General features: G+C 45.7%; 1 protein-coding gene across 3 annotated transcripts; it reads right to left on the bottom strand.

The window, feature by feature from the left end:
* Positions 1-868: 868 nt before the first annotated feature.
* On the bottom strand, positions 869-21,612 carry LOC142589743 (BUB3-interacting and GLEBS motif-containing protein ZNF207-like). Of its 3 annotated transcripts, none has more exons than XM_075701316.1 (10): positions 21,473-21,612; positions 19,129-19,255; positions 13,415-13,606; positions 10,673-10,940; positions 7,512-7,536; positions 6,557-6,698; positions 6,094-6,199; positions 5,514-5,644; positions 3,632-3,770; positions 869-1,943 (listed from the first exon to the last, which is right to left on the bottom strand). In XM_075701316.1, exons 1-10 carry the CDS (start codon positions 21,511-21,513, stop codon positions 1,822-1,824), a joined length of 1,293 nt encoding a protein of 430 aa, XP_075557431.1. In that variant the 5' UTR covers positions 21,514-21,612; the 3' UTR covers positions 869-1,821. The 3 variants fall into 3 exon arrangements, with proteins under 3 accessions (XP_075557431.1, XP_075557432.1, XP_075557430.1); XM_075701317.1 differs by having other exon boundaries at positions 6,557-6,674; positions 13,400-13,606; XM_075701315.1 differs by having other exon boundaries at positions 13,400-13,606.
* Between the last annotated feature and the right edge of the window lie 80 nt (positions 21,613-21,692).

A 21,692-nucleotide genomic window follows, 5' to 3' on the forward strand; every position in this document is an offset into this window, starting at 1 on the left:
GTAGCCCTTCCAATTCTCCATTCCGATTGGCTGATGCAACCTCTAGCTTTCTATGCACTGCACAGAGCCATACGAAGACATCCCTTGTCTGCCCACTATCGACCGCATTAAAGATTCGTAGCGAAGCTATGGTTGGCTGCAAGTGGGAGTAGAGTTCACTGGTAATGTAAGCTGCCCAAAGCTGTAGCCTGATCCCGGCAAACTTCGCGCGCAACCATTCTTGCACGCTGTCCCCAAAGTCTGCCCACTCATTTTAGGTTCACTGCACCTTTCTCGCTGCCGCAGTCACTGCGGTGTTAACATGCCAAAATGAGTATTTTCACGGATGGAATGTGACGCAACCGCTAGAGTAGAATTGCGAGGGACTGCAGGGTGCCACTGAACTTCCGTCACGCACATTCTGTCGCCTGAATCGGGAATTTCTGTCATTACATAAATCTGCCATTATAAAAGTGGTACAACATGCATGGTACAACGCAGCTAGTGATCATGCAGCAGACACCTAGCTGAAGCAGCAACAATAGCATGTAGAACAAAACCAGTAAACTGTCGGTCTAATTGTAACCTGTAGTATTTCCTTCTTGGACGAAACAGTCAAAACGCACAAGGTTTTATAATGTTGCATCACTGGAGCTACTACAAAGGACCTTGGCAACAGTTTTGCAACCTTCTCAAACAAAATTGCTCAGCAACAAGGAAAGCTTTTTTCAATAGCTATCTCTACTACTGTACTAGTTCACCCTGCTTCGAGATATTTTTCCAAACTGAGAGTTTGTGTAATGCTGTTCAGATGGGCAGCCTTGAAGTGGTCTGCAATGTGCCAAACGTAAGTGCACGTACTTACGCATTAGAAGCAGCACCAGGGGAGTCAAAACGGAGTCATTTATTACTACGCACCATCTTCAACATGGGGTTCAAATGCACTCGTCCCATATGACAGCGGGAAAACTGAACAAAATAAACATCAACAGGCAAGGAGATTACAGGAACAAATAAAAACTTTGGATTCCCTTTTTCGCTCACTTTCTGACGTTCACACACTGCGGGGAGAAGGACACAGGGAGACGGAAGCTCAAATAAAAAGAAAGAAATGAATGTACACACAGTACGCACATAATGACATAGAAAAGATGACTTCCCTGCACAAACCTTGGGCACGAGTCTTCTTCTAGATGGTGATCACAACTTCGGCAGTCACAGTGTCCAACGTACAACTCGCACAAACTTCACAGAATGGATATATATATTTGTTTTTCGCCTACCTTGCGCGACAGAGAGAACCCTACCTTGTCGGCACAAGCTCGTTTGCAGGAACGCCACGGTCTCTCTCAATCACAACCACACCCAGTGTGTGTGTGTGTGTGCTTCCCTCCGTTTTTCCCTTCAAGTACATCGCAAGCGCAAATGGTGTTCAACTGACAATGAAACACTTGCCTGCTTCGAGACTTACTGTGTCGTGTGTGCCCGCAGACAGTTGGCGACGGCCAGAAAAAAACAAAACAAAGGTATGTGACAGCGAGCACAGTTCAAACGGGAGGAGAAGAGAAAGAGAGAGAGAGAGAAGGCGTGTGTCAGTGAAAGGAGCTTCGTGAAGTTGGTCGGAGGTGAGGAGACATCGCCGTTGCAATCGCTGCAACAAACCTTGTTGAGCGGACCCCTGCCTCTCCCCCCCTCTCTTCGAACACACCCCCTCTGCCATAAGGGTGCTGCAGGGGTGTCGAGGGGGGGAAGAGCCGGGAAGACAGCATTGTCGACCACTTATCTGCTCCGGTGGATTCAACAAGAGCAAGAGATGATGATGACGAGTGTGACGAAAGGGGCCTAGAATGGCCGGGGCATCATGGGAGGTGTCACACCGGGCTGCGGAGGGAACGGCATGGGCGGAGCCCCTGCATGGCGGTATGGCACTGGGGGAACACCGGGCGGGATGCCAGGAGCCATGCCTGCATGAGAACAGAAACACTTTTCAATCACACAGATTTTCCTAAAACGTAGGTGTTTTAGAATAACGGAACAGATATACCATATTTACTCAAATCTAATGCGCACTTTTCTTCCAATAAAACGGGTCCAAAAATTGTGTGCACGTTAAGAAGCAAGTGCGACCCTAAATCTGCGTTACCATATCGCCATCGGCATTTCAAGATGGCCGCCTCGTACACAATTCCAGCCTAGCTGCCATAGCTTTCTCCATGTGCTGTGGTACATGTGCTTAGGCAATGCTTCCTTTGGCTTAGGTTTGGCTTAGACCGTCCGTCTTCCTGTTTTCTGCGTTTGCTCTATCAGCATGGAAGTGCCAACTGCAAAGACATGCAGAGTTCATCAGAGGCATTCTACACCGGCAGCTTCTATGTATGGCGCGACCGCGCGGCCTCTATCTTGAAAGTGATCTGCGGCGGAGACAAGAGTCTACGCATCTAGGCGCACCACGCCGTGTTCTCATCGCTTAGTTCGAGTCGAAGCGAGAGGCCGCACAAAGCTCACTCCAGCGTTTAAAGAGTTTCTGTGGTCGTTGAGTGAGACGTGTTCATGCTTGTGTGGGCATGACACCATGCTTGTTAATTTAGTTAGTAAGCGAATGTTTAAAGCTTCATACGGCCGACAAAACTTTTATCCTTACTTTTCTATAGCTGCCTACTAATTTGCTGTCGTAATTATTGCTTCGCTTTTCGCGTGAAACTGCGACTTTCTTTTATTTATCGCAACTTTAGTGCATTGGGAGTAAATCTTAGTTTTTTTCCAAATGAGAGAAAGCTGCATTTCTGCATGAAAGAATGAGGTGTGCGGCACTGTAAAGGTCTTTTCTTTCTTTAGGTCACGAGAAACAGGTGCGCGTTACGATCGAGGGCGCTTTAGAATCGCCTAAGTACGGTAGATAACATGCGTTTCTCCCACTTATCCATGAAGTCTTGTAAGCACAGGGTTCAGTCTGAAAACAAGGCACAGAGGAATGCAAAAGCCAGGACTTGCCAGTTTTCCGTATGAGTGGCCCAAATTAGCCAATTAGGTTCTGCTTTTACTCAAAGGCAAACGAAGAATGCCGCCTGCACTGGGACAAAACGCGAGTGAGAACGCAATGGTCACTACTACGGCAATGAGGGCAGAGAAGACAGGTGTATCCAGCTACGTGACAAGGACAGCATGTCACCAGCCCTAAGCAGGTTCATTCGCACCACCCTTTTCAAGAAAGCCTGTCTGTGTTCCCATGCAGACTTCAGCGCTAATCCTGCTCACCAAAAAAAGACTAAACTGATGCCAACCAAGCATCAACCTGCCTGTCACAATATCATCTGTGCTAATTTAAGAGTTTGAAGGGTTCAAACAAAGACATCGGATGTAAAATGTATGCTTATTGTGGGGGGCTCAAGCTGAGTTCTGACTGCCCAAGGTTCTTTGACAAGCACAAAAAGACAGGGGGCACAAGCCTCCTAGCTGTCCAGCCCTCCTGGCAGAATGTTGCCACCTCGGCTGGGAACCACACCCACAACCTTCTCAGCAGCAAAGCTCCATAGCCACTAGGCCACTGCAAAATGCAAGAGCCAGCTGGTCCCACTGCAAGCTTTATTGATCTGCTGATGTCACCTGAACTAGTGCGCTCAAGCACACACTATTAGCAGCAGGGCTCACTCACCAGGGGGCATGGGCACCGGTGGTCGGAGGGCTCCATTGACCGTTGGAGGAGGGGCACCCGAAGGAGGCGCGGCAGGCTTGGAAGCAGCTTGGTTCGCCTCGGCCGACTGATACTGGGGAAGCCTCATCCGCCGTTCCTCCTGCAATCAACAAGCAGAGCCGACATTCAGAAAAGTGCAACTCCCTAATTGTGGGGTTCTACGTGCCAAAACCACTTTCTGGTTATGAGGCATGCCGTAGTGGGAGACTCCGGAAATTTAGACCACCCGGGGTTCTTTAACGTGCACCTAAATCTAAGTACACAGGTGTTTTCGCATTTCGCCCCCATCGAAATGCGGCCGCCGTGGCCGGGATTCGATCCTGCGACCTCGTGCTTAGCAGCCCAACACCATAGCCACTAAGCAACCACGGCGGGTCAAAAGCACAACTCTGAGCCACAGTATCCTGTATTTCCACGACACCCTCCCTCTGGACATTCTAAAATGCATGGCAGCCAATGGCACACCGCAATAGTGCGACCTTCCCAGAACACAAACACATTCACACACTTTGCTTTTGCATGTAGATGGTCCCCATTGAACTTGCCTTCGTGTGCAAAAAAAGCGAGGCCGGGGGCAACGAAAAGACAGACAGGGCTGTGTGCAGACTTCCAACACTGTTCTCCTCCAAAAGGTCAGTTACCAAATAGTATTTGGCAATCACATCAATTCTGCCCCACCAGGAGACTTCAAGAGTAGTTACAAAAAAGACTTGACACTAATTTTCCAGAAGAGTTGCAAAATTAGTCAAATCTGCACCAAGACACTTTAAAGAAATCACAAAGGGAGTCGACTTGAAACCACAAGGACTCCAAAGGGAGTTGAAAAAGAAGTTGGCATTATATCGTATGACTTACAAGAAGGTACAAAATTGACGCGAAGGTACTTAAAAAGAAGTCAAGTCTACACCACAAAAGGATTCCGAAAGAAGCCCTTTTGAAAGCTCAAATTTTGAAACGTTGAAATTTTGTGCTCCATCTTGTACGTTTTTCCTACCTTGCTTCTCTCCTGGTGTTATCAGACGTTTTCTTGCCATCACTTCAACCACATCCCGTAAGGCTATAATCAGCGTCTGGGAAAGAGGCGCCCTCTACAGTGAAATCTAGGTATAATGAATATCAGGGGAGTGCGGCAAACTGTTCATTACTCTGAAAGGTCGTTATAGTGAAAGCCCCAAAATTAACCATTTCACTCACCAACCCATCAGCTTATCAGTTGTCACTGTATGAGCTAACCACAAAAATGTCACTGTTTGGTCTTGGCCCATGCTGTTGCTATTTTCCATAGATTTCACCGCCATGCACCCTCTTTTGTGGCACGCACAATAGAGACATCAACACCGAGAAAAAAATGCTGACAATGACGAAGCTTCATGTCGCTTATAAAGAGCAATGTTTCTTTTTTGTTTGTCAAATTCCTTGCTGTGGACACCGCAACTGTCTTGCTCGAAGTGGACACCTGAGCTATTCCAGACTGCAAGCACTTGTAATCAACACCATCCAGAATGTTTGACTGTGGCATTCCCACGAGCACGGATCAAGGTTACATTTCTCCACGCGTGTAGCTGGTACGGCCGCAGAAAGAAGCGCGAAAGAAACAAAAGGCAAGAAACTTTACGGCCCCGCGGGAGAGTTCTACGATTCAGGCATAAAGAAGATGGTACACTGCATGCAAAAATGCATTGAGCTCTATGGCAATTATGTCGAAAAATAGGGGAAGGTCCACGATTTCCAAAAATGTGTTATTCAATGCCAATAAACATGTTTTCCATTGTGAAAAATTATTGGGAACCTTATTTTACGGACAACTCTCGCATGTTGCAACGAACAAATACAGACAACCCACCAGGGAGATGTCTTCTTCCGGATGGATGATCTTGCTGGAAGCACCAGCAGGGACGACAAGTGCCGGCTTCTTGATGTCAGGTGGCGCGGAGACCACCGCCTTGCTGGTCGGAGGCGTGCTGGACGCAGGCTCTGCAGCAACACAACTTCACATGTTATGCCTGTCACACATGCGATTACTATAAAGTTATCTTTACATAAGGACACCTGCTACACCAAATCCTGCTGCCACCATAGTTCAATTAGTACAGCACTGCACGCGTAATGTGGAAGATGCGGACTCGGTGCTCACTCGTGGCACAATGTCTCGTCTGTCCAACTTTCATTTCCCTTCATTACTTCTACATTTCAATTAAGGAACAGTTAATTTCCCCTGTGTTTCCCGCTCCCTCAACCAAAACTGCTGCATGAAGCTGGCCAAAATATAGCCTTCGAGATATCCATCTGTTATCCAGAGGACACCGTCGCTGGCGCGTGTATTTGGACACCACCTATTCTCCTCGCTACCAGCTTCAAATCCTTTGAAGGATGCACACTCTAATCTTGCTCGGTGCATACACCAAGCAGTTTGCTCCTCTCACCTGATGTGGATGTTGGTGTGGATGATGCAGTGGTGCTGCTGGGCGAGGATGTGCTGTAAGCAGGGAAGGTAGGCTTCGTGGGCGTGGTGGTCGCCGTGGCAACAGCCTGGCAAGAAGAGAGAACGGAACGGGTGAGGCTGTGCACTTTTCCTCTTAACATAACATAAACATGTGCATGCGGGGAAAGAAGAAAGAAAGAATGGGTGGAGATCAGGCACATCCTAAATTTTTAAAACACAGAAGGTTGTTTGTGCGAGAAGTAAATATGAAAAAAAAAAGGGAATGGTGATCATGACCAAAAAAACACAGCCGTATAAAAAAATGGCATCTGATAGGAACCAAAGAGATTGGAGGTAGACGGCACCTCACACGAATGTGTGCTGAGCTCTTTGCAGAATTCTGCGAAACTGCTTTTGCTTCCTGCAGGAGCGTTTCAATGCCCCTGGTTCAATCTCTCACTCACCTGTGCCGCTGGGAAGAGCGGCTTGGGCGGCGCTTGAGTGGCAGGCGGCTGGGCGGGCGGTGCTGGCTGTGGTGGCATGAGTCCGCCCATCATGGGCATGGGAGCGCCCGGCATGCCCCTGGAGGAGCGAACGGCGTGGAGCCTGACGTTGGTGTCGTTGGGTTGAACAGCACAGTCATGCACACAGCTGTTCACGGCACTCGAGTAGTACGATGCAGACAGAACTACGCTCGCCATGCAAAAACCACTTCGTTCTAGATGCCAAGTTTTAGATTCTAGAGGTGGCTTGCAACACCACGGGAAGCCAGCAATGAAGCCAGGAAAAGCAAGGGAAAATAAATTTCTTAAAATTGCGAAATATTGTAGGCAAAACGAAATGGGACGAAAAGACAACTTGGCACAGGTGTTAGCCGAATCTACATCTTCCGCATAACATGCATTACCAATTAAGCTACTGCAATGCCCACCCCCGTTCACTTACTCGGGTATGTGCGTACGTATACTAGACCTTGCCCTGCGAGTGGCTGGTCGACGATACAACCCAGACTAGTCGTGCATTGATGAATGGAGACTGTTCTTGAAAAGGTGTGAGCGTGGTGTACAAAGTTATTTCTTCGAGTTAGACACGTAGATTTTTTTCTTTTCTTTCCAGATTGTAATGAGGGGTGTGGGTTATACACAGGCAATAAACAGGTGGTGGAAGCACCGCTATCTCCGCTCCACAACAGGCTAGCCAAACGATCTGTAGACAGCAGTGCAGGGGCCTGTACAAGACTCGCACAGACTCCACGAGCAAGCAAGGATGGAGGCATGTGCTCATCTACAGTTACTGCTTGCACAGTGACTACAAAAAGCTGGAGCAACGGTGCATGCCTCTCACGTGATTATGCGTACGAATCATAAGGGTACGACAAAAGAAAATGCATGCAATAAAGGTACCAAAACGACGACTTACCCATGTGCCATGAACGGTGGCATTCCTAGAATAGAAAAAGAAAGAAAAGTTGTAGCTTCATTTACTGTCTGAATAATAAGTCATCGACTTTTCAAACATAATCCGCTTCTGCATTACAGTCAACATTTTTTGTAGGCCCAATATTGCAGACGTGCCTGATAATTCGGACATCTTCGCTGCAGTGCGATGTACCGCCATAGAGCCAATGTGCAAGGACATCTGAAATTTCAGACTATAAAACCCTTCACTGTCCAACTTCTCACAATTTTTTTCGTGACTGCAGGTCCTCGACAGGATCGTTTGAAGCTACTACTGCTGTCATTTTGATTATCTCACACACTGATTCGCCAGCAGCCGTAGTAGTTTTGCTCTGCTGTTAAGCCTAGCTCCTTCAATGGTTGCTGTCAAGCTTCCTGCTGTTTGGTGCTGTATTTACCATTTAAAGGATTTGTCAATGTGGAAAATGGCACGGACTCCGCTTTCGTCATCCTCGCTGATGGCATCAAAGTGCGCAAAGCACAGCAAGGGTACAAAGCGTTGCATAATGCCGGTTTCCGAAAAAGTCACCTTCACCGCAATAAAGCAGTGATGCAAAGTCAAGCATACGCAATGCAGTGTGGTGAAGGATACCAAGATTACAAAGGTTGCTTTATAAGATTACATAGATTACCAAGATTACTGCCACATGACACAAAATGTGTTCCTTAATATACACACACGCACCCACTGTCTCCTGTCACAGTATGAGCACTGAGACGCCTAATAATTGTACTGGAAGCCCTTTAAGGGGGGACGCGGGTCTTGAAACGGCAAAAAATCACAAAAAAGTCGATTTTCGGAAAAGTGCATTTTCGCTACGTTTATACATTCAAGAATCCCTCCGCGAAATCTAGAAGCTAAATTTAATCGGAAAATAATAAAAAAATCGCGCTTAAAGGGGCCAGGGTGAACGCGAAATCAGCAAAATTTGGTCAAAAATGTTCAAACTTCGCGCCGTCACCATTTGCGAACGCGGTGGCCGATGGCCGCCATCTTGCGCTTGTTTTGAAGCTGTTTTCTTTGTGCGCATTTTGCACCAGTTCAAAATGGCGTCGGTGAAGGGAAACCGACGCTATCGCGTCATTTGTGGAGGATGCGTCCGTGCCGCCGATTAGCCAAAGCGCGCACACCCCCCGCGCGCCTCGCTCCTATTGGTCCGGTGCTCGTCGGTGCGCGCTCGACCGCTCACGCGGCTCGCTACGTTTGTTTATCTCTGGTTTCATCGCGCCGCTGTCTACGTTTGTTCAGCCGCTTGCTTCGCGACGTTTGATAAGATGCTCATTTCGCTGCCCGAATGGCTGGAAAAAGATTGTCGTCTCAAGGCTACTACGCGTGAAGCGGCTGTGGAATGCGCGACGGAAGGCGGCTAGGCCTGTCATACTCGCGGAGTTGCCGGTTGCTGGTCTACCTGGACATTCTACCGGATCGAGTTCCGAGCTGCAAACTGGCACGTCTAGCGTCAACACTTCGTCCGCCCACGCCACGCGTGTTGGCACAGATCGTGCAGCCACCGTTTCCTTCACGACTGAAGAAAGTAGCGAGCGCGCAGCGAGCGCCGGAAAACGTCCGGAGCGCCGGACCTTCGAAGTGCAAACTCCAGCAAGAAGCGAGAAGCCTCTTTGAGCGCAAGGAAGCTGGCCAAAACGCGGCAAAAAGATAGGATGTATCCAGATTATGCCCCTGGTGAATTTCCTTGAGATTTTATTGGTACGTTCTCAATAAAGATGTTGCAGAATGTTTTTCCTTGATTTCTCAAAACAACAATACCGACAGACTTCCAATTTTGGAGGTAAAATAGCTTCTGTCCTATTTCAGCTATCAACATAATTTTTTTTTTGCCAGAAAGATAAATGTATGCAGTAAGCAATATGCACCTTTTCAAAGCAGCACTCTTTTTAAAAAGTTTTTGAAATGGGTCACATGCTTGACATGTCAAGATGGCATTTTTTTCTCACAACTTTGAAGAACTCTAACTCTTGCTCAGATTAGCCTAGAACATTGAATAATACCTTATGGCACTCCCTGAACATCCTAGATAGTCTTTATACTCAAATTACTGTGTTAGGGTTTTCTGTTTAGATGCTAATTTTCCTCCAAACAAAGGACTCGGCTTATACAATGTATTTAGAGTATATCAGAAACTACTTATCCTGTGGCAAAATTAATTATATTTTTAGAATCTGCATATTAAAATACACAAAGTGTGAAAATTTCGTTCAGATCTGTCCACAAATAAAAAGTTGTATTTCAAGTGTAGCCTCCCCCCTTAAAGCTATTTCAGACAAGACTGGTGATATAAGCCCCTGAGGGCAAAGGCACGCAATGCTTCGGACCACCCAATTTTACAGACATTCTCACTGTCCCTATGGGGTCCAAAAGATAGGACGTTGACTGCACCATAAGAATTTAAAGATATGGTGCAGCTCTATAGCTTCTTTAGATTATACATAACACCAAATGGATACCAGCTGCTCCATCTCCACAGCTTTCGAAGCCTTAGATATTGCTGTCAGCAACCTGCTTCAGATGGGTTTGGAAAATTCCGCACCCCCCCCCCCCCCCCGCACTCACTTTGTCATGGCCCATCGGCACCTAGCTGCCTCATCAGCATGCAATCAAATAAGTTTACTATTCAACACAGCAGACGAAAAAGACTGAAAAGTGCCGCCTCCTCTTTCAGCCTAAACTAAGCTTTGTCGTACCCCTTAGTTTACAAACATGCTGCAGTTTACCCAGGGCAAAATGAATCTCGGGAGCACAAGCTTGCTGAGCGTCTCTGTCACGTTTAGACAAACACCTACTCACGCGAGCACCTCCTCGGAGGTCTACTTCACAGATGGACCCCCCTCTAAATGTCATCCCTATGACAACTATTCCACCACACCAAACATCTCTGGCAATGCCATCACCCGTTAACCTCATTAACCAAACTCTCATCCCGTGCGCTCATCTCTTCCCCTGAGCGGCTGACTGACGTAACCATATTTACAAACAAAGGTTAGTTGGAGACTTCATTGGCCTAGCACTGAAGCATGCATCCGTCAATGTTCAGCACCGAGCATATAGGTAAGCGAACTTGTTTTTGATAAAGTTTCCCCTTTCGGGAGTGCAGAATCGCTCACCCATGGGTGCCATGGGGTGGTGCGCCATTGGGTGTGGTGCACCAGCCATCGGATGGGGCATGCCAGGAGGCATGCCCGGTGGTGCTCCGAAGGGGGGCATGCCAGGCATGCCACCCATGACAGCCGGGTGCATGGGTCCAAGGTGACCGGGCATGACCCCCGGCATGCCCATGGGTGCTGCCACCGTGCCCAGGGCTGGGTTCAGCTGGGCTGCCGCGAGGGCTGCCACCTGCTGCGCCTGCATCACGGACTGCTGGGAACTAGAGGCCTGCAAAGAAAACACACAAATGAGGTGAAGGGAAATCAGAGAGGTATAGTGGAGCAGAAACAAGCAACAATTCTCTCAAAACCCCACTCCCTCACTAAGGAGGCAAACACCACAAATAAAACATGAACAAAACTTCACTAGAATGTACTGTGCTTATCACTGCTTTAGATTCGCTCAGATTTCAAAGGAGTGCACTTTTTAGTCAGTATTGTTTAACCCTTTACTCATAGATTCCTACAAAGACTGGAGGGAGCTCTAGCGATGCGACTGTTCAGCCACCACAGGAATGATGGATTTGGCTAATCTGTATGATTTCGCATTCGTTCGAATGAATGTGAAATAAACATTGATTTGATTTGAACTTCATGCTTGGAACATCAGTCATTCTTGTGGCTTAAATTATTAGGCCTTATTTGGCACTAAATAGGGCTAACTTTCAAATCAATTTGTGCTTTTTTTTTTGTAATGCACAAGGAAATAAGACTCTGCAAGCATGTATAAACCGCTGCTGATTGCAGCGGTTCTACTTGTCCATGTGTCCACGGCGTAATGGTTTCACTATCGGGCTTTTGTGCTAGAGGTCCCGAGTTCTAATCCTGCCGTCGTGCAATTTTATCAACGTTTGTTCGATAATTTCTAATGCAGTACTTTCTTCAAAAATGATCACTTTGCAAAGTCACGAAGCCATTTAAAGCCATAAGGATGAAGCTTAAGCAAATCCACTCATCATTTCCATGCTGGCTGAACGGCCATGCTTGCAGCTCCCGTAGACTCTAGCGCCACTGTTCCCTCTTGTAATAGCATGAAACCATATGCCTTTACCTCCCTAATTATTCTTGGGGGGAAAAAAATTCTGAAATTGTTGTTTTATATTTAGTGGTCTATGGAAACGGCACATTGAATAACCACAAGAGATGCATCCATACAATATTTTTTTACTGGAGAACACGTGTACATACATTAAGTATGGGAGAAAGTCGACTTCTCCGGACGACGGAGACACCATTTTCCTTGTCAGTAATGTTAAAAATGTTTCTAGCAATTTTGAATTGTATTGTAGCGCCTTCTGTGCGTAAAAGAGAGAAATAAGACGCATGGACTTGCTCAGACCGTCGTTGCTAAGAGAAACTGGGACTTTTTGCTGTGGGCGGCCACAGCTTGTCCACAGTAGAGGGCGTGCAAAATCTGTATGCATGCTGCACTCATACAGAGGAGGTTAGGGGTTAAAAGGATATCAGGAAGGATGAAAAATCGCCACCGTATAGTCACCTCGCCACAAGAGAAGCTGCAGCACTGATAAATGGTTACACTGCCTTTTAGCAATCAGAGGAAGGGTTAAAGATAAATGTTAAGGAAGGATGAAAAATCACCACCGTATAATCACTTTGCCACTAGAGGAGCTACAGAGCTGATTACTGACTGCACTGTCTTTTAGGAATCAGATTAAGGGTTAAAAATAAATGTCCAGGAAGGATGAAAAATTACCACTGTATAATCACCTCGCCACTAGAGAAGCTGCAGCGCTGAGAATTGGTTACACTGGCTTTCAGCAATTAGAAAGGGGAAAAAAAAAAAAACTAAATAATGCCAAGTGCTTCAGTGAGAGATGCTGATCAAGAAGAAACATGTTGCTGCGAAATTTAAGATACTTGCGGTTTCACTTGAAAGGGAAAACACCAATTGCGATAGCAAAGCATTAGACAACTACATGAACTAAGGTTCATAGCTTTATTGGCCTTATAAATTGCAATAAGCATACACTTACTAACTAAATTAGCAAGCACGGCATCATACATGCATAGGCAAACATGAACAGCTCTCATTCAATACTGTCACAACACCGGCGTGACGAAGGGCGCCTGCAGCGGGGAAGGAACACTGTGTTGCCTCAACACGGCTCCAAAAAACTGGAGCATACATGACCTCCAGCGCTAATCATGTGAGAAGACAGAGCATATGAAGCCACCAGCCATCGTGGCTCGCCCAGGCTTTCCACCCGCTGCCGATTAACTCCATGGTGGGATGCATGGGCCATGCATGCGCTCAGCCATGTGGACACTCGCACACAGCCATAGCCAGGCTAGAAGAGGGGATGAAAGCTCACCTGTGCGCCCCCGCTCCTCTGTGCACGCTAGATCACGTGGCCTCCAACATTATGCATACGAAAAGTCTGACTTGCATAAAGCCACCATCCTTCTCTGCTCACCCTCGCATGCTTTCCCTCCCACTCGCAGCATCCAGCACGTGATAGGATGGGCCGCATCATAGCAATAGCAACGACAAAAACTCCTCTGGAGTGCCCTATATTTGCTAGCGCAATAATAATAATAATAATAATAATAATAATAATAATAATAATAATAATAATAATAATAATAATAAAAGCTAAGCAGCAGTAATTGCTAAATCTGCATTTAAAGTTGCCAAAGTTAAAAACAGAAGGAAATGGGGTCACGTACGGTAGGCCAACTCACCTGGGGTGGAGGCTGCTTGGTGGGCCTGTCATCATCCTGCTCGTCACCCGATCCTCCCCCTCGATCCTGCTTCTGGCGTTCGTGCTCCCTCAGGTCTTCCTCAGGGATCCCCTCCATGCCGTAGATCTCAATGTCCACGCTGTTCTTGTTGGGCAAGGCATTGGGAACCTTGTCAATGGTCTCCTTGTGCACCTGTCGACGGTACAGAGAAAGAAGCGCCCCTGTTCACAGTTGTCACTCCGGCAATGGTCCACGGAAGCCGCCACCAAGCTATCGTGCTTAGTTTCGTACTTAGCAGGTAGCATAAGGTCGCTTCGAATCGCTCACACCACCCTGAACCAGTTCACGGCGGTGCACGAGAAATTAAGAGTGTGAAGCCCAACTGCAGCAGTGAGGGCACAACATGACACTCGACATGAATGACGAGGTGCAGATGTGGTGCTGGCGTTACATCTCGTGCCCCTAAATCACACCATCCGTGTCATTTTGATAGGTCTCAAATCGCAGGTGTGGGTGGCTTTCGAGGCGTAAACACACCCCATGTCTTACAGACACAGCCGGACGCACGTAAGCGGGATTTCAACAATGCTTGCATCCGCACGCTGCATCATCTGCTGCATCACACCTGCACCATGATGCCACTGTCAGTAGGGAGGGTGCAGAAAAACCGCAAACCTGCCCCGCACCTTGAACAAACGGCATGGTTAAGAGGACACCATTCCTTCATCGGTGAAACCAACGACAGGGTGCAGCACCTTTTGAACTGGTTCAGGTGAATCGAAGAGACCTATTGCAGAGGCTACACAAGTAGCGCACTCGTAGAAATGAGCTACTCGAAGTGTTCTGCAGTAAAATGGCTTTTGAACTGCATCGTTCTTCTCATACATTAAAACCATAGCACATGGAGCTCATGTTATCACACTGCTTGTAGTACATCTTGATCTAGTTTACAATATGTGATGCACTATGTTTTTTGGGCGCGAATGCCAGCAGTGTGCTGTACAAGTTGTGCAACGAGTGCAACCACACAGACAGGCCACTCTGCTCGTCTTTCTGTCACCGATGGCCAACTGCGAGGAAATAAGCGACCACACAACATGCCTAGTTTTATACAGCATACACGTGGAGCAGCCTCTGCACAGATTTTGCTTTCAAATGCAAGTGAACGCATCACAAAAAACTTCCAAAAATCTGTTCTTGATGCCACGCAAAAAAAAAAAAAAAAAGTAGAGAATCATGCATTGTGGGAATCTGTTTAGGTAAAAGCTTTCAAGGTCTTCTTTGCGACGATTTGATTAAGCACATGACTAAGTTTAAAACATTTTGACTGGGAAACGATTGTCCAACGTAAACTTGTGGCACCTCAACACGCGGAATACCCTACGTGACGATGAAGGAATGTTGCATTACTGCTCGTCGGAACGAATGCACAACACCCGGAACACTGAGAAAGAGCATGGCTCTTCAACATGACCCAATTTTAGGTGGCACCAGTGGGTGGTGCTCAAAATCTCGAAGGCGACATGCTGGTGGGATTTAAGTAATATCTGCAAACCACCAGGTACACGCATCATCTGCTTACGTGCCATTTAAAAGCTTTTCGGGCTTTCTCTGTGAAACAAAAAGACAACACGAGAATGCATCAGCCAAACAAAGGCATCACTTCGCGACGCAAAAAATGGTGCTGCTAGTATCAAGGTCCCAAGCATGGCGGCACGGCCTCGCCCTGCCTCTTGTGCTCTCAATGCACATGCGTTTGTCTTATTGATGACTAAACGCCGAGGGCTTTGATTTAGCAAAGTTAGATGCCAAAGGCGCTCCTTTACACTTGTGGCAAACGCTTGGCCGGTACATGCCAGTATCGGCATGCATTCCACCACCTGTGAGGCCAGACTCAAGTCAAGACAGCAAACCTAAGAAGGAAGCTTTACCTCAGGAGTTCCTATCTAAACACATCCGAATGACCAATTTGTACTGTTTGGCACTCACTGCATTGAATGTGACTAGGTTTCTTCTAATTTGAAAGGTTTCTTTTTTTAAAGATTTTCTATCAGTAACTTTTTTTCATTCTTGAAAGCCGGAAACTACAGAAACACTTAAACATCAACTTTACAACTCTCCAATAAAAAACCAACAATGCTTCTATAGGCTGCTTTTATTCAGACATCAAAAATGGACAAAAGTGATGCATTATGCACCGCTCTGAGGTATACCACTAATTTGTGAGTGGGACTTTTCACAAAGCTTTTATAAACAATGCAACAATTTCACGTAAGCTGTAAACTTTTATAACATACTGGTCTGCTTTAGATGCTCTAGCAGATGCCGTTCACAGAGCTGCAATATCTGTTATTGGTGCAGAGTTAACCAATCTGTAAATTTCATTGTCAATATTTTTTTCATCTTCAAATCTTCTGTAGTTTTTGTAAACAATTTGAGGCTGTAAGTGAAAGTTCTGCTTCGTACTTGCAGTAAGACCAAGCTTTCTTATATACAAAACATTCCATTTGAACTGGTTCAGCAGCTGTCTAGGGTGAAAATTTCTGCACTTTACGTGTATATGAATAGCTAAATCAGAGTTTGGTCCTGATGTTAAAACTTGAAGAAACATTCTCACTCCATAGCCCAGGATACGTCACACACGACTACAAATCTGGTGAAGAGTAATCATGAATTGGTATCATCCTCCCTTATGTCCATTGCAAAATGAAGGCTTCTCGCAGTTATCTTTGGTTATCTGTCCTGCATCAGCTAGCTCCCTATGATGCCTACTAATCTCCCAATCTCATTAGTACACTTAATTTAATTTGCAGCCCTCAGTTCTGTTTCCTGTCTTCTAGTTCTTCCATTCTGATCTCAAGTAGACTGCCAATTAGCAGCTCTATCCAATAAGCGGTGCTCTATGTGATAAGTGAACTGCCCAACTCTAATTATTCCACTTATCTCGATAAGGATTGTTACAACTAGTATTTATGGGCAACAACGTAGTTTCAGAACATTGATATGCTTCAAATGCTCATTCAGTGATAGCACTCTATTACAAAGCATCGCGTGGATTACATTATGCTGAATTGAGGCAGAGACAAGGCATTGTCCAGCATGCAGCAGGCATTCAGATCTTAGAAGCTGAGGCACGATGAGGGGGGAAAAAAGATAAAAAAAGCTTAGGCCTTAGGGCTCAATCACACCGGGCACTCGCAGAGGTCGTACGACCGCGTTGGTCGCAAAGCAACTGGCCGCGAACGATAGAAAAGCAACTTTTCCGGGTCAGTCGTTCACTGCTTGATTTTTCAGTCGCAAACCTACTGAACCAATCAGTGGTGTAGGAGCAGGATGCACATTTCTATATGCTGACGCTTAATTTACGTGCGGATGGCAGTGCGATTAGATGTGAATGGCATCAATCACAAGACATTTCGATGTGATAGTGGGCAGGGTGCCCCTGCTGGTGTGAAGATTGGTCGCTTTGAGCCGCCAGTCGCGGACGGTCGCACAACCTCTGTCAATTGCCAGTGTGAATGCGCGCTTAATCTAGCTGAAAGCCACACTCACTGAGAAGAATGGCAATGGTCCACATTTTCAATTCCCTGAAACAGGTTTTAGAAGCAGTTAGGAAGCCATTTGAAAAATTACCTATAAAATACATAGCACAATGCATATGAAACAAGATGTGTTAGCTATAAGATGTATAATCCACTCATGTGGATTACGGAAGAAATTTGTCATATGTTTCTCCTGCCATCCATGCATTATCTTATGTGTGTGTGTTTTAGCCTCTTCACACCCGCAAGTCCCGACAGGATACATTACTCCAAAAATGTAGAAGTGCAAGCCAGTTAAGGATAAAATAATGCCAAGGACAAAACTGCATCAGCAAGAAAGGATAGAGAACTCAATGAAAGACAGTTGCAGCTTGCATGGCTTCGGCATCTTTCACTTGTTACATGTGTCCTGGGTGATGGTCGAAAAAAAAAAAAAAAAAAAAAAAAAAGACTAAACCACAAGAAGACACTTGGTCTATGCTTGCCTGAGTGTTCAGCAAAGCAAGGGTCTCAGTGTTTTTTTAGTTGCAAGTAGTAAATGCTCGTGTTCTGTCTGTTCTCTCTCTTGGCACCATTTTATTTTACTCTTGGGAAGAATGACGAATAGGTAAATAAACACTAATTAGGGTTTAACATTCCAAACTGGCACTGTGGGTTATTGACATAAGACGTAGTGGAGGACACGAAATTAATCTTGAGCACTGGGTCAGGCAAAGACAGCTTTCCTTTAAAAATACACCGAAGACAAATAGCCTGAGCTATATTGAAAGATTAAACTTCCCTATTAATAAATAATTTGCAGTGAGAACAAAGAGAGAAAATGAATATGAAAAATCAGTGGCGCCACCTGTCGTGAACTATGGTACCTCTCTTTCAGATGTCAGCACTGGCTGATTCTCAGACAGCAGCATAAAGGGAGGACACATGAAGACGTCGACTCGTTTCGTGTGGCGCGGGCAGTTGGAATTGAGTAGCAGGCGTGGAACCTTCGGCGGCCGTTTCCTATGCAACAAATTCAGCTACTGGCACACAGAAAGCCACGACAACACTGACTTCGAGACGAATAGTCTATCAATCTAGCTTGACTTGACATTTTCATTTGGTGTCCCTCCAAAAAACCACGAGCTGCCATGCAGGACTTGTTGAATTGCAGCCAAGTGGACTTCAGCACGTTACATTTGAAAAACCTGTCAGACACCTCCAAGACATAATTGAAGTGGAGGCTTTTCATTTCCCCTTTTCCAAAGACGGCTGTTTGGCCAAGTTAACAGAGCCCATCCCGGTTACGGTATACCCTGTCACCAGAGCGAAATATGTCCTTGCAAGGATCCTAATATGGTTTTTAATGCATGCCAGTTTTGGAGGCAGCGCAATGACACAGCAGCATCAAATAGCGTAACATTAAAGGGTGAATGATTTGCACTCAGTTATTAATTGATCATGACAAAAAAAAAATAATAAAGTTAACGAGGCCAGCAGATAATGAATCCAAAGAAAGCATGGGGGAAGCAATTTGTAGATTTAATAAGTGAAGTGTAGAAACTAAGAAATTAAATATAATTGAGAGGGGGTGAAAAAGACTTGCCACCAGTGGGAGCAGAGAACACAATCTTCGCAAGACAAAAACGAATAAAAAAAAGCCACTGTTACCATAAGAGTAGGCACAATGAGCTAAAGAAGAGACTAAAATGATGCAAGGGTATTGCCACCACCTTGAACATCGCGCACCAGCTTACCATAATGTCATGGACGTTGACAAGGCCTACTAGGGCTTAGTTGTTTATCTGTAAAATAGACTACGGCTTGTCCTAAAGGAGACAAAGACTGAACTTGGCAAACTTACAGAACTTTTACTGAACAACGATGACCCAAATACGAAAAAAAAAAAAAAGAAGCATTCAAATTTGTGACGTCACACCGACGTTGTTGCTGAGGTTTCGGTGCAAAATTTTCAAAATTGAAACTCCGACCTTTCTTTCCTCTTCTTATAATGAACCATTACAGAGAAATTAATGGAATGGAGCTTTCAAAGAATACTTTACCAAGCAAAGCTGATTTTGTGTATTTTTCTTTACTGTCCATTCAACCAATAATTATCCCCACATATCAGCAGGTCTGCCAGTGTGGCAATAACTTTTCGATAATTTCTGCTTCCTCAAACGTCGTCCTCACCTGCATGCAGTGAATGGCCAGCCCGGGACCCGTGTAGAGCTTCTTGTGGCAAATGTGGCATTTGAAGTGCTTTGCCTTCTGGTGCTGTATCAGGATCTTCTCGTCGTCAAACTCCCGGTTGCAGTACCTGAAGTAGTCCAGTCAAGGAACAACAACATCCTCAAGCCCTCCTCGCAATTCACAGCTCAACTGATTTCTCCTCTTCATGGAGTACTGTCAAGGCATTTTTGCACTCTCACTTTTTTTTTTCAGCGTTAAATAAAGGTCCTAGAACCTCTGAACACTAGAAAAAAAAAGTCACTTGCAAGCCTCGCAGCCACCCTGTACAATTTGCTATAATGGCTTTTCCATAAACCAGTTTTTGTCTTGTTTCCCTGAAGGTAACGGTCTCGTGACATCACAACATAATAGGTAGTCACGTGGGAGCAGGGCGTCAACATTTTGTCACCTGCTCTAGCTCACCCATTTGCCACCTGTGCTGCTACATCGGGCCTCACAGCGAGTAGCAGCACAGGAGGTGATCAAGCGAGCTGGAGCTGGTACTGAAACATTGCGTTATCATACTACGTGACCATATACTGCACGTGAGGACGCAACGTAGACACCTCCTGGGAAAACCCAGAACTGGCTATCATAAAGCTATTTACTAAAGCGAAGCGCTGTCTCTGTGTATCTGTTTCTTTCTACGTCCTTGTTCTGTCGCACCTATACACTCTATCATGTATTTATTAAACTATCTAGGCAGTTGTAATGCTTCCCAGTATTTATTTGTTTTCCATGGTTTAGAGGTCCCTGACCTTCATTAACGCACAAATGAAGAGTGGAAAATACAATGTCAGTACTCCTTTCTGGCGTTCTGTGCACAATTGTGATCTCCACGATTGCACACCAAATGCAAAAGCACTTATGAAAATATTGATATGCGAAAGATGCCGCATACATTTTGAAATACTTCTGATTGGACCTGTGCTTACAGGTTCAAATAATGTTTGAAGTGTTTCAGTAAAGAGAGTTGGAATGAGTCAACATTTGGGTGCTTGCTCTCATGTCAGTACGTCGTCATGTGGTGGTTTCGCTCCTTTCATTGTCACAATGTTTTCCATCGGGAATATATTACAAGTAGCTTAACAGGTCCTTTCCAAGTATGCAAGTAATTTAACAGCTCATATTCTCATATCTGATATTCCTGTAGATAGCTCTTGGGTGGAGTTTACAATCTGTAAACTTGAGAAAACATCCTGCAAAACATGTAGTTGATGTTCTCATATAGTTGATGTTCTTGTACAGATTTCTTGCACAGTGTCCACATTCTGTAAACGTGACAAAACTCACTCAAGAACCGAAAATTTTAAATCCATACAACAGTTGTGCGCTTTTTTTGTGTGATTCTGAAGATGCAAGAAACATGATAAAACTGAATTTTTACTCGACAGAATTAATTGGCACGTAAGGAGGTTTATGCCATCCATAGCTGTACTCGGGCTGCCTGGACGCCATAACACAAGGCTTGCAACTTGCAAAATGTGAACACTGGGTTTATTAGAACTTGCGCCATAAGCGGGTCACAATTTTGATGAGGACTGTGGAGCCGCTATTTTTTTATCGGCATATATAAACTTTCGTGTAAAAAAAAGGCCCAGATCCGTTCTCGTCAATTCTTTCACTACGAAATTAAAACGCAACGTTACAAATAAATCGGCAACAGCAGATTCGAAGACTTGAAATCTGAGACTCCCGATAACACACACAAACTGACAGGTGGCTACAGAAACTAAAGGTTCTACAAATCTAGGCAAAGAGTGTGCGAGTGTATTTTTTTGTAAACCAGAATTTCAGGTTCGCTGGGGCCTGAGAGAGGCTTATAAAGAGCGAATAAGCTAAGAATTTTGTTTTCCTTCCAGCGTTCCAGAGACTCTAAAACGCAAGCAGCATGTCCGATTCCGTAAAACGTGCAGCCCAACGCACGCGGAGAAACACACTCTTCGTAAAGGTTTAGAGCCCGCTAAACGGGATGTGATAAACCATTATCGCACACACCGCAAGTGCGGAGATTGCGCGAGTGACGCAAGATACTGTACGCCGCCTTCACATGCAAAACGATATCTAAACGAGTTCGTACAGCTCATCACTAGCCGCAGATGGCGAACACCTGGTGCTGCTTTTAAAGGACAATGCACCGTTAGCAAACGAGCTAACAGTGGGGCGTGCTTTCGGGGGTCCATTTAATTTTTGTCACGCTTAGCGGGAACGCAGGTGTTAGCGCACAAGACCGCGCAGGCGCTGCGGGTGATCGGGAATCCACGTTCAAGGCACGAAATAGTGCTAGAAAACGTTCAAAGGATACCAACACCACGGCTTTGCTGGCTTCTTTTTCTTTCGACCCATGGTTTTCGAGAAAACACGACTCTTTTGTGTGAACTTGCACCAAGCCTCAGGGCAAAGATGGCGACCGCCGCAAATCTTCCAACGAGCAAAAGAAGGACCGCAGTCACCGCAGTTTCGCAAGCAAGTTGTCCCCCGAATAATCGTCTCGCGCCAACTTCTTTTATGAAGAAATATATTTA

Source organism: Dermacentor variabilis, chromosome 8 (genome assembly GCF_050947875.1).
Source record: "Dermacentor variabilis isolate Ectoservices chromosome 8, ASM5094787v1, whole genome shotgun sequence".
NCBI classification, from domain to species: domain Eukaryota; kingdom Metazoa; phylum Arthropoda; class Arachnida; order Ixodida; family Ixodidae; genus Dermacentor; species Dermacentor variabilis.